Source organism: Eleutherodactylus coqui, chromosome 9 (genome assembly GCF_035609145.1).
Source record: "Eleutherodactylus coqui strain aEleCoq1 chromosome 9, aEleCoq1.hap1, whole genome shotgun sequence".
NCBI lineage: Eukaryota > Metazoa > Chordata > Amphibia > Anura > Eleutherodactylidae > Eleutherodactylus > Eleutherodactylus coqui.
The window spans coordinates 140,661,936-140,675,278 of record NC_089845.1 but is presented as its reverse complement, the minus strand read 5'-3'; the positions used below and the strand labels follow the sequence as shown (position 1 = coordinate 140,675,278).

At 40.7% G+C, this 13,343-nt stretch overlaps 1 protein-coding gene across 8 annotated transcripts in view; it reads left to right on the top strand.

The window, feature by feature from the left end:
* EYA1 (EYA transcriptional coactivator and phosphatase 1) overlaps nt 1-13,090 on the top strand; it is a 124,185-nt gene extending 111,095 nt beyond the window's left edge. For all 8 annotated transcript variants that reach the window (XM_066578565.1, XM_066578573.1, XM_066578571.1 and 5 more), the window contains 6 exons: nt 256-314; nt 2,192-2,352; nt 3,263-3,377; nt 3,491-3,612; nt 7,037-7,137; nt 9,872-13,090. In XM_066578565.1, coding sequence (XP_066434662.1) covers nt 256-314; nt 2,192-2,352; nt 3,263-3,377; nt 3,491-3,612; nt 7,037-7,137; nt 9,872-9,952 — 639 coding nt within the window. In that variant the 3' untranslated portion in view covers nt 9,953-13,090. The remainder of the gene's footprint in view (nt 1-255; nt 315-2,191; nt 2,353-3,262; nt 3,378-3,490; nt 3,613-7,036; nt 7,138-9,871) is intronic.
* The last annotated feature ends 253 nt before the right edge of the window (nt 13,091-13,343 follow it).

Sequence of the window (13,343 nt, the reverse complement as noted above, 5' to 3'; positions counted from 1 at the left end):
AGACTGTTATGAAGTGCATTTACTAATTATTCTTAGCAGCTTAGTAAATATTGAGAATGATTTGGAGGTCAGTAAAAAGTAATGACAGCTAACTTTTTGGAAGGTACTTAAAATGTAAAGTGGATATTTTACAAGGCCGCCACCTACGGCTTTAAAAGACATGAAATAACATTTCAAGATGGAGATATTAATTGTCTACTTGTTCGTGTTAAGTGGCAGACGCAGTAAAAGTTTATGATTTCGGTCTTCTTGTAGGAATGTGACCAAGTTCATATAGATGATGTATCATCAGATGACAATGGACAAGATTTGAGGTAAGCATAAGCTTTTGTAATAAATTCGAGTGGCCATAATGTGAAAATAAACCTAGTGATAATGTATAGAAATTGCTTGTGGAAGGCATTCAATTCCCACCTTAAATATAAAATGAAAGTCAATAGGGTGTTGCCCGTGACAATGGAATCTAAAGTTTATTTTTCTAATGCAATTATACAAAGTTTGTAGTTGGCTAACAATATCTTGTGCTAGCTCCTCCTTGTTAAAGCAGCCCAGATGTTTGAGATGAAAGTCATATTAAAAAATGATGATCATGCCAAATTATTAGAATTGGCTGATTGTGAAGGTTTATTCAAATAGGATAGCCAATGACAGATCAGTATCTGGTTTTGCTATGGGTAGACTGACATGGCATGATCGGTAAATTATGAACAGTCCTTTGACACTTGTTGTGTTATTTTTTATACCACAGTTTTTAAACCGTGTCATTGTATCACATGAGCAATCTAAGGGTGCTTTCTAGAGATGAGCGAGCATGAGTAGCAGTCCTATCGAATAACTGTGTACTTGCCCGAGCAGCATGTGGGGGAGTGGCGGGGGCCAGAGCGGGGCGGGGCGGGAAGCAGCAGGGGAAGAGAGAGATCTCCCCTGATCCCTCTCGCTCCCCCACCGCCTCTCCGCATGCTGCTCGGGCGAGCACACAGTTACTCGATAAGACTCAATGGAGTAGCAGCCTTAAACGAGCGTGCTCGCTCATCTCTAGTGCTTTCACATGGAACAACTATTGCTGCTGTGCTTTCACACAGCAGCGATAATAGTTCAGTGAATGGCGATGGAGCATACCGTAGATGTCTACTGGCCACCTCTTCCATTTATTGTGAACAGGCAGTCATTCAAAGATAAACGACTGCCTGTTTATATTGAGTGAGAGCTCGCTCACTAGTCACTTCAAAAGAAGGTACTAGCAACTAATGAGTGCTTTCTCACTCAGTACCTTGTTAGGTCCCACATTTGCATGGGACATTTATAACTTAAAAACACTTATTTAAGCAATTTTTTTTATCCAATAGTTGGCCCATGTAAGGGTACTTTTACACGGATCGATTATTGCTTCTGTGCATTGACACAGGTGTGATAGTTGTTCAGTGAATGGAGGCCAGAGATCTCTTTCAGCCATACACCTCCATTCACTGTGAACAGACATATTCGTTCAAAGATGAATGACTGCCTGTTTATACTGAGCGATAAGTCATTCATTAGTCGCTTCTTTTCAGTGAGTTGAAGTTAAGCTGCTAGCGACTAATGAGCGATTTCTCACCCAGTACCCTGTTGGGTTCCGCATTTACATGGGACAACTATCTCTTAAAATTGGTCATTGAAGCACTTTTTCAGGTCGATAGTTGCCCAGTGTAAAAGTACCCTAACATCCAGTACTACTGATAGGCCAATGGTGGTTACGTTTCATCTAGTGAGTAAGCAAGAAGTCGAATCATTGTTCATACCCTCCACTGAGATACCGGTAATCAATTCCGAGTACAGCATAGAAAATAAAACCTATGATCTGACTGGTTAATTTAGGCAACCTCACTTTTTGTCTGCCCTAATTTTCATAAAGGAAGCCTCTTGTCTTCATTGACAGCCAGGAAACAGTTGCTCTTTGTTAAATATTTACAATGGGTCATGTGTCAAGCCTATATAACAGAAGAGGAGGCTTTGTAACCACAGCAGCCTACTTTGGGTGTGACTTTAGTAGAGCCCTATCAGCATTTTCTATCTACAGGCTCTTAAGCTCTGATTTGACTACAAAATAGACCTCCTCAAGTTCTAAAGCTTTGAAAACTACACCTTAATATACAAAACACTGTACAGATATTGTCTACCTTATCTTTAATAAGTTTTTTCCCCACTAATATAGCACGTATAACTTTGGGACAGATGGGTTTCCAGCAGCAGCGACCAGTGCAAACCTCTGCCTCGCAACGGGGGTCCGCGGTGGTGTAGACTGGATGAGAAAATTGGCTTTTCGTTATAGAAGAGTAAAAGAAATCTACAATACCTATAAAAATAATGTTGGAGGTAATTCCATGGAAATGAATTAGTTTTCCACACATTTTGCATGCCTGCTCGAATTCTCAGCTGGTCTTCAAGAATCTATTCAAGGAGCTAGACAGTTGTGGACAATTCTTAGTTGTTTTCTATTCTCCTACTCTCGATATACTGAATTTACTAGACTTGTTTTTATGTTTTAGATTTAAAGTATAAATTCACTTTAAAGTGAACTTGCACTAATATATTAGGGTATTGGAAAAATAGCAATCCCTAAAATGCTGTTTGAAACAGAATTGGAGCTTTTCAATAATAGAGCACAGAACCCAAATCCCTCATGACTTCCCTGTCAGCCTGCCAGCAGTCTTAGATTTCTATATTAATTGTTTGAATCAATGGATGCCTTCACGCCATAGCACTATGGCTACTTTCCACCTTTATCTCAAATTAATACCGTATGTATGACTTTGTGGTGAATGAAAATTAATTGAAGAGTTTGTGTCATCCAAGACAACCACTGCCCCGGCAATCAGTTGCTTGCCATTGTTCTTGCCGAAGAGACCCCCAGCATAGAGCTGATTTGGTCAGGGAGCGATGCAGCTTGTTGTTCATTCCCCTGTAGCATTACATTGCAGCCATTTCATTGTAATACATGGATGGCTACCGCTTGCCGGCAGATCTCCGTCCTGGCTTATGAATGGGAGGAATGGGGGTTTAACGTTTAGATGCCCTAATACTGTATAGGGTTTGTCCTGATGGCACGGCCCCTTTAAGGGTTAGCTGCTTTTTTTTGTTATTGAATTGTGCTTTTGTCATATGCTCAAAGAACGTTTTATACAAAGATGTGGTGGTACTCACTCACCCAGAATAATTTATTATACATTGAACTCAAAGGAACAACTGTAATGTTGCATAAGCAAAATTTCTTGTGCTATCACAGGTTTGCTTGGCCCAGCAAAGAGGGAAGCCTGGTTACAGCTAAGGGCTGAGATTGAAGCTCTGACAGATTCATGGTTAACTCTTGCACTGAAAGCTCTTACATTAATTCACTCCAGGTAACTTCATTTTGCTAAGTACATACAACCGATTGAGCAATGTACCTTCATAGGTATTAAAGTGTAATATTCCTACATGTATTCATTAATATATGGTATTTACTATCTTACAGGACTAACTGCGTAAATATACTAGTCACAACTACTCAACTTATACCAGCACTAGCAAAAGTCTTGCTATATGGATTAGGTGTTGTCTTTCCAATTGAAAATATCTATAGTGCAACTAAAATAGGTAAGTAGAGAATTATGCAATTATTTATCCTGTATATTAACCTTTGAGCACTACTTTACAGTTTATATAGGGAGTCTTATTGGCCATGTAGTGATAAGTGGGAAAAGGCCTCCACAGCACCACGAATTAGGTAGTAGTTATCTAGAAATGAGCGAGCACGCTCGTTTAAGGCTGATGCTCGAGCGAGCATCGATCTTTTCGAGTTACTGATTACTCGTCCGAGCACCATGCAGGGGTGGGGGTTGCGGGGGAGAGAGAGAGAACTCTCCCTCCCCCCTCTCCCCGCCGCCCCCCAGCATGCTGCTTGGGCGAATAATCAGTTACTCGAAAAGATCGATGCTCGCTCGAGCATCAGCCTTAAACGAGCGTGCTCGCTCATCTCTATAGTTATCTTATGTCAATATCCGACCTTTGAAGAAGACTAGGGATGTAAGCTAAACCAGAATACCCATAGGCTCCTCTTGCATGTAGAAAACAAATTCTCATTGTCATTGGCCTTGTTTACACTCAGCGATTATCATTCAAATTTGCACCATCCAACAATTTTTTTTACCTTAGTTATTCTGTGTAAAAGGGCCCATTTACAGACAACTGCTTTGGGGTTCTTTCCTTCATCAGTGTAAGAGCTCCGTCAAACAGGCGCTGCGATCTTCAGTCAGCTGCATCACTCGCAGCCGAAAATCATATGAACGAGAGGCAACCATGACCAAGTATATGCCACACCTGGAATATCGTCGGGCGGGGGAAGAGTTCTGCCGACTGTTGGCAAAGGGAGGGGGTAGGGTGGAGCTAGTGTGCTAATCTCCCGCCCCTTCTCTTTGCCAACAGCCAGCAAAGAGCAGAGAAGGGGAGGGATGGGAGAGAGAGTTTAGCAGAGCCGCTGCTAAACTTCCTTCCACCTCTCTTTTCCGGCAGCTCTCATAGGCTCCCATAGGAGGCAATGGGACCAGCCACCATATTCCAGTCGTAAAGATAGGCCCAGAACTATCTTTTCCAGCCGGTGTAAAAACGGCTGACCGGAATGTGCACTAGAAAATCGGCATCTGAACTGATGCATTGGAATCCAATGCATGAGATGGTGGCGTATATCAGCCGGACGTGAAAACACGGCCAATATATGCTCATTTGAATAAGCCATAAGTAAGATTCTGTTTGGCTACATGAGAGGCTATCAATGTGAGTTCAAGTTGGGTAATGTTTTGCCACAAGGAGAACATTATGCAGGTGTATTGAGTCTTATAGGCCATGCAATGGACACTGGGTAAAGCTATGCAAATAACTGCTAGAATAATGCTTCCACAGTGCTACCTATTGGAAAGTAGCTACTCAATAGCTGACCTTTTAACAGACTTTATAACATGACTGGGGAAGGCAAAACAGAATACCAAGGCCTTTTAATATGAGGGGCAAGAACCCCAAAACGGCTCTTTGTGTATGGGTATTCTGGTTCGGCTTATATCCCTAGTCATGTAATAAAGCATGTTAAAAGTTCAGATATTGACTCTTAAGGAAGCTACCTTCCAATAGGAGGCATTGTGGAGGCATTATTCGATCACTCATCTCTGTAGCTTTTTTCCAGGGAGCATCATATGGGCGGGCTGTAACACTCTCTAGACCCTTGTGGTGTGCAAAGGAATGCAAAAGGAATGCTGCTGCCGCCAGCCCCATTGAAAGCAATGGGATGCAGGCAACCCCTGCAGTGATTTTCAGGAAAGGGTTTTAAATATAAGCCCTTCCCTGAAAATCATCCCTAAGTGTAGAAAAAATAAATAAATAAATAAATAAATAAAAACATAACTTACCTAGCAGTGCTGTCTGGGCTTTGGTGCTTCTTCCCTCTGCAATCCTGGCACTGATCTAAAGCACTTTCAAGAGGCAGGGATTTAAAAATTGAATTCAATAAATGGCTGAGTGCTGCCTCTGATTGGCTGAGCTCTGTGACCAATCACAGGCAGCGCTCAGCTGTCACTCAATGAATGGCTGAGTGCTGCCTGTTATTGGTTGAGCACTTAGCCAATCAGACCAGCACTTTCAAGAGGCGGGGATTTTTAAATCACCGCCTCTCAAAAGTGCTTTAGATCAGTGCTGGGATTGCAGAGAGAAGACACGCCAGAGCCCGGACAGTGTTGCTAGGTGAGTATTTTTTTTTCCTACACCTAGGGATGATTTTCAGGGAGCATCTTATATTTAAACCCCCTCCCCGAAAATCACTGCGGGGGTTGCCTTCATCCCATTACTTTCGATGTGGCCGGCGGCAGCAGCGCTGGCCTGATTGCAAGCAATGGGCATGGAGCTATGTTCACGTGAATTTTGCTAATGGGTGGAGCGCTTTTTTTGCGCATGTAGGTGTGCAAGAAAACACTCATCTGACTGAGCCCTGAGGCCTTAGTCAGATGGGCGTTTTTTTGCGCGATTTGCGCATGCGCATGCGTCCGGCGATTTTTTAAAACCATTGCTTTGCAATGGTATCGGTCACATGAGCGCTTTTTATGCGCTCGTCCGATAAATTATAGAACAGAAATCGTAGATCGCACCTATCTGCGATCTGCGATTCCTGTTCTCTTCTCTATATGCGCTCAATAGGGCCGGCGGCAGCAGCGCTGACCCCATTGAGAACATATAGAAGACAAATCATTCTTCTCTGCCACAGCTGTAACAGCTGTGGCAGAGAAGAACGATGTTTGCCCATTGAATTCAATGGAGCCGGCAATACAGCCGCCTCCATTGAAAGCAATGGGCTGCCGGCGTGCGCGGGATGAATTGTCGGGAAGGGCTTAAATATATAAGCCCTTCCCTGCAATTCATCCAGAAAAGTGTTAAAATAAAAAAGATATATATACTCACCTTGTCCCGGCAGCCGGAGTTCCGCGCGGCCGGCCTGCAGTGGGTGTGAAGGGGGTGTGAGTCAGACCCCCTGATTGGCTCAGCGCTCAGCGTTTTTCCATGACAAAATAAAAACTGTTGCACACAGCAACCAACCACAGTGCAGCTTTCATTTTTCAAGACCATAACATGAAATGAAAGCTGTGCTGTGATTGGTTGGTTGCTATGGACAACAAAAAGATCGCTTTTCTTTTAGGTAGTTTCATAAATCTGCTCTTATATTTTTATTTACTCCATTTTTACAGAAGTTGAACCATCATGGCATTGCTAGGAGATGTGAGCTCAAGAGTCAACAGAACTTTGATTATTTCAGATTTTTCTTCTCACATATTAAAATGAATAAGTTGTACTTGAAGGCTGATTTGAGTGGAAATCACATTGAAAGTGGCCATTGATAGCAAAGATCTTGAACATGGTTAGGGGTTGAAACAAAAAATATATCACATTTTTTTGTGTAATTATTTGGATGATAAATTTGCGTAAATTTATAAAATGCTATATTCTTATATTTTGAACATTTTGCTTCCATTTTTTTGCACAGGCAAAGAAAGCTGCTTTGAAAGGATAGTTCAGAGGTTTGGAAGAAAAGTAGTCTATGTTGTAGTTGGAGATGGTGTAGAGGAAGAGCAAGGAGCCAAAAAGGTAGTTAATTTGTTGATATTTTTTCATTAAAGTCACTTTATGATTGTTTTGTATGTGATATAATGTGGTGATAAACATTATATCACTTTTGGTTCATGCATATGCTATCCTGCCTCCTCTAAAAGGATTTACAATTTATAATGAATATATATTGGGAACTTTATTAACCCTTCCCAATCCACTGTCTGACCTCTGAAGACATTATGATTTAAGGCTGTACAGCTCCGATGTTGGAAGACGTCCATTGAGGTTCTCTTACTGTATATTGCCTACCTCTCTGCTGTTGAAGACTATCCAATGTGTCACCTCATGCAGTACTGCCTTTAGCCAGCATATAGCGCTGTTGTATAACAGCAGAAAAAGAGTAAACCCCTTAGGAAATCCAGGATACAAATTGGATTGGAAAGGGTTAAAGGAAACAAATTAAAACTAAAAAATATTCAAACTACTGTTTTTCCTCTTCATCAGGCGTTGAGGCATTTCTTGTAGTCAATAATACCGAAACCCAATGGAAACCTCATGGACTTCAACATACGTCTATAAGATCTGTCAATCTTTTACTCTTCTGCCACCCCACATATAATTATTGATCAACAGAAACTTTGTGCTGTTGAAATAGTCAAAATACTAACGACTACCTGTCCGTGAGTGACTGTGTGAGTTACATGCTCTGCCCCTGATCACATGACGGTGACATCATCAAAGGTCCTAAAGCATAAAATATGCAGAGCCTGACAGCAGATATCATAATGTCACCGTCATATGATCAGTAACCAGGGCTTTGTGCTCTTGAGTGAGTGAGTTACATGCTCTGCCCCTGATTACATGATGGCAATGTCATCACAGGTCCTTCATCCCTGTGCAGATTACAGGCAGTCTATATCTCCTACAAAACCCTGTGGCCTCAGTTGCTATGGCATACTAACGACCACCTTCCTGTAAGTGAGTGACTGTGTGAGTTACATGTGAAGATGCCATCATCATGGTGTCAGTCACTGAGGCCCTGAGCTTCACCCTGATCACATGACGGTGACGTCATCACTGGTCCTTCACTTTATTAAAAACCTGCAGCACCTGTAATGATGTCCCCATCATGTGATCAGTCACATGTGTGGGAAGAGTCTGGGGTCACATGACCAAGGGGTGATCAGTGTGTGCAGGACTTTGCTATGCTGCTTGTGATCCCTGTTGTATAGGATTAAAAGTGTATGTAGCAGAGCTGTATGTGATTTACATGTAGCAGAGATGTGTGTGTGTGTGTGACATGCATGTAGCAGAGCTGTGGGTGCATTGCACCACCAGAAACACTGGTACTATAATTTCCTAATAATTGCTAGCAGAGAATAAAATACATCATCTGTCCTGCTAGTTTGAAACCAGGTATACACAGTGATATATAGGTGTTTTCTACACTACTGTTTCTACAAAATAGCTTACTAGGAAGTAAAACCTTGGTAGCAGATACTTTGTTTTCTAGTTGTACTTGTTATTTATATTACTTTCCCTCTTGTGAAAGTCTTGGTTGCCTGGTGACAAGTCTCTACAGTGCCCTTCTAAAATCATTCTCTATCCCTGATTTTGATGGGCACTATCTATGAAGCAAAGTGAAATCCTTAAAGGTGTCCATATACCTTCAATAGCTGTTGGCTCAATGCTTGTTAAGTCAGCAGTTATATCTCTCAAGTTCCCCATACACATGAATACTCAGTCTGGCCAAGCACTCATACATTTTACATGGGAATAGTTGAGAAAGCTGCAACCAAGCAGTAACAGTTCGTAAGGCCGAATGAAGACAATGTCCATCTAGTCCAGCCTGTCTATCCTCCTGTGTTGTTGATCCAGAGGAAGGCAAAAAACCCCAAGAGCAGAAGCCAATTAGCCCCTTTGGGGAAAAAATTCCTTCCCGACTCCCTAATGGCAATCAGACTGTTCCCTGGATCAACCCCTAATAGTTCCTACCTGCCTGTAAACCCGGATTACAATTAACCTAAAATTTATAACCTATAATATCCTTCCTCTCCAGAAAGACATCAAGTCCCCTTTTAAACGCCTCTATGGATTTTGCCATCACTACGTCCTCAGGCAGAGAGTTCCACAGTCTAACTGCTCTTACAGTAAAGAACCCCCTTCTATGTTGGTGATGAAACCTACTTTCCTCTAAACGTAACGGATGCCCTCTTGCTACCGTCGTGGTCCTGGGTATAAACAGATCATGGAAGAGATCCTTGTATTGTCCCCTCATGTATTTATACATGGTTATTTGGTCGCCCCTTAACCGTCTTTTTTCCAGGGTAAATAATCCCAATTTGGATAGCCTCTCCGGGTATTCCAGTCCCTTCATTCCATATATTAATTTAGTTGCTGACAGAGGCTTATCTCCAGAGTAACGAAATGATCAGACATCGAATGTTAACATGCCTGATCCTTCTCTCCTCTGACATCATCTGTTGGGGAATGCTGAGAGACCCACATACCCATAAAAGAGTCATTTGGTCCCATGTAAATCGGTCTAATATGTATAGTGGCCTTAAAGGGCAGTAATTTGGCAGATATTTAGTCCATTCATGCACTTTCTAAGAGAGAATGGGGGTTCATTTCATACTTTGGCATCGGTAGCAAAACGGCTGTCTGCCAATTGTATTACAGATGAGCTTAAAAAATAACAAATCTCTTTATTCAAAGAAAAAATGTTTGTTCCATGATGAAATGTCATCTGTTTTTGCTTTTCTTTTAGCATTCAATGCCATTCTGGAGAATATCAAGCCACTCAGATTTAATGGCACTGCACCACGCATTGGAACTTGAATACTTGTAGCAGGAAAAATGGCACTTTGTTTCCGAACACAAAAAAACCCCTGCTGATGGGTTCCATGAAACAGATGTTTCGGTGTCCCTCTGCAACATTGCCGAAAAGGAATTGCAACCGGAAGCGCTTATCTTCTGTTTGATACACTGCTGATAATTTAAGCAATAGGACTTTAAGGGGAAAAATACCTAATAAATGAAAGAACATTCGCCTTCGTAATAGCTCCACAGGTAAAACAAAGGGTTCATACCTGTGAAGGAAATGGAAAACAAGACCTTGCAACTTCTTTAGAGGCTTTGTGATTTCCACGTAAGGAAAAAATTGACAGTGGAATGGCAGGTTTTACTGCACATTAAACAGCTATGCTAAAGTCTCTTAGTATAGTGCCCTAGAAAGTTTTTACGTCTTATTTATGGATGGACTCTTCAGCTTGACATACAGAGATGTAGTAGAACAAGGATGGTACCAAAGACCCATCTTTGTGACTCAAAAATGACTTTGGGCAAAACAGTCTAAAAGCAGATGTAGGCAATCTAGGATTTCCAGCCATTCAAGAGCTACAGATTCTAAACGAAGTTTCTGGGGTCGCTTTTGCCCACATCCGGTAATCGACAGGTTGCCTATGTACCTCTGGTCTAAAGTATGTATACTGTAATTTAAAATAGAAATATGTACATCACTGCGACAATCATGTACAGAAAGATTTTGTGTGTGTAAATTTGTAAGAATTCTTTTACATATGGGTTAGGTAAATATTGTTGAACTAGCAAAGCCTTGGTAGATCAGATGTGCAGGATGGCGTGTGTACAAAGTGTTGTGCAGTGCCTTATCGAAATGTTAGTTATACATATGTAGATAAAGGTGTTTTTTTAATCTAGTCGAATTCGTTAAGACCAAACACACAGATGTCAAGTGTCAATAACGGCTTACAAAACTTTCTTTCTTTGCAAGTTGAATAAAACAGATTCCAATTCTCTAAACAAGAATTGAAGAATTACCATTTCAATACTCTAAAATAAAAGTTATAGGTAGATCTGTTGGTTACATAGATGGACATCGAAACAACTTTAATTGGATCATTCTCAAGTCTGGCCTTAAGTTTGCACACACTGCATGTAAAACAGCATATTCACCTTAAATATGGTCTGAAAGTATCCACATTTCTTGCTGTATGGTACTTTTCTTGTAAAGTAGACACAGTGTGGGTCATGTGATCGCTTTTGACCAATCAGCCAAAAGGAATGTCCTGTTTATATACAGTGGGTGCTAACTTGCCCCTCTTAGCATAGGAATTTTGAGTTTTTTATTCCGTGATATTACACCCACTAGTCTAGCATTGTTATGACATCTGGGGTCTAAATTCAAAGAGATCTGTCTTTTTGACAGATTGTTTTTAAAGGGAAACATCCGACACATATTTAAAGTACACCTCTGGTTTGGAGGTTCCTGGGATTCAATATTAGGAAACTGCTTTATAAAAAAATTCTCATTTACTCACAATAGCACAAAAAATGAGAAGCAATACAAATCTTGGGCTGTAATGAGTAAGGGCAGACTAGATGGACCATGTGGTCTTTTTCTGCTGCCAGTCTTCCCTGTTTCTAGGGATATCAAGCTTGCAAATTGGCGATGTTACAAGCAGTGACACCTATTAAGAGGTGGCTTTATAACAAGTCAATGTCTGGATTTCAACAGGCCTTGAAACATGACTGAAGGCCTGTTAGAATGTCAGACATTAACTAGTAGGAAAGCTACCTTCCAAGTGGTGGCACTGCTATGGTTTTGTAACATCTCCAATTTGCATACCAAATTTCCAAGATGACCTTTGCATGACCTTTTAAGGTTTTTCATGACTACCAGGCGATCTCTACAAAAACAAACTGTACCCTCCTGACTTTTGAAAACTACTGGACAGTCAAATTCTCACAAGTTCACTATAATGGCAGACTGTTTTATGCATGTCCACTCCATTGATCTGTAGGTGACTGCCAAGGATAGCCAGGTTCAGCACTCAGCTATTTCTGGCAGTCACATAGAGATGACAGGAGTGACTGTGGATATGTATGACCCTGATCTATTTTAAATGGGTTTGGATCCCCATTATTGTGATACGTGGGTGTTCCAGTGGTCAGTCCTCAATCAATCAGACACTTTATTCCCTATCCTGTGGAGGGCGATAAGTCAAAATCCTGTCCCAACCATTATAACATCCTATAGATGTAGTGCCTCCGGGGTACTCGTGTGGCGCAGTATGGAGTCCTAAACTCTTGCTTACGACCTGAAGGTTGCGGGTTCAATTAGCGCATGGTTCAGATAGCAGGCTCAAGGTTGACACAGCCTTCCATCCTTCTGAGGTTGCTGTAGGGTAAAGATGAACGGGGAAGGCAATGGCAAACCACCTCGCAAAAACAGTCTGCCAAGAAAACGTCATGATGTGACGTCACCCTAGGAATTGGTCACGACTCGGTGCTTGCACCAGGGGACCTTACCTTACCTTATAGATGTAATGCACTTAGAGATTTCAGCTCTACTTTTATAATCTTATCTTTAGTTTTCCATTCTTAAAAATAACTACAAAAAGGCACTATTTACACACGTTAAATAAAAATAGCTATAATCCAGCTACTAGTAAAATCAAGCACATGAGACTTTGATCCATTGAACCATTGAAAGCTGTATAAATGTATGAAATACCATTGTATCAGGTTGAATTTTCATAGAATTTTCTTGAATTTAATTTACTTGCTTGAAATCTACCTGCAAACAACATGACTCAATTCACTACATCTACGGACATGTCAAATCCCCCTAATCTATTGACTCACACTGCTGCTAGAATTAGTAACTTGTGGATCTTAAAATGGCTTTGCATCTTTTTCTTAAGGAAAATACACAGGGATTCTTTTCTTTTTCTTTTTTAACAGTTCAAGTAGCAGTAAATATTTCAGCAGCATTGTACAAAAATAACATGTTGTGCCCACAGATATGTACAGTTTTCTTTTCTCATTCAATTTTGTGTTAAATTAATAAATTTAATTTGTGAAATATTAATTAAATTGTGCTTAATTTTATTTTTACATGTACTTATTGTAATTATTATTGTATTACTTTTGTTATTTTTGATTCTGTAAAAGACAGAAAAAACTTAGAAACTTTGGAAAAGAGTGAATCATTTTAAATAAAATCAAAAGAATAAAATGAAGGAATTATATTTTCTAGCTTTTCTGCGTGCTATTGCGAACGAAGTGAATCATTTCTGTATATATGGCTAAATATAACTTCAGGTCTAATTGAAGAGATTCTGTCACCTACTTTTAGCCCTATAAGTGAAGCTTATAGACTGAGTTTGGGGATGTAAGTGTTATACTTTCCTCCCCCATCATTCTCCCGGGGGCAGCGA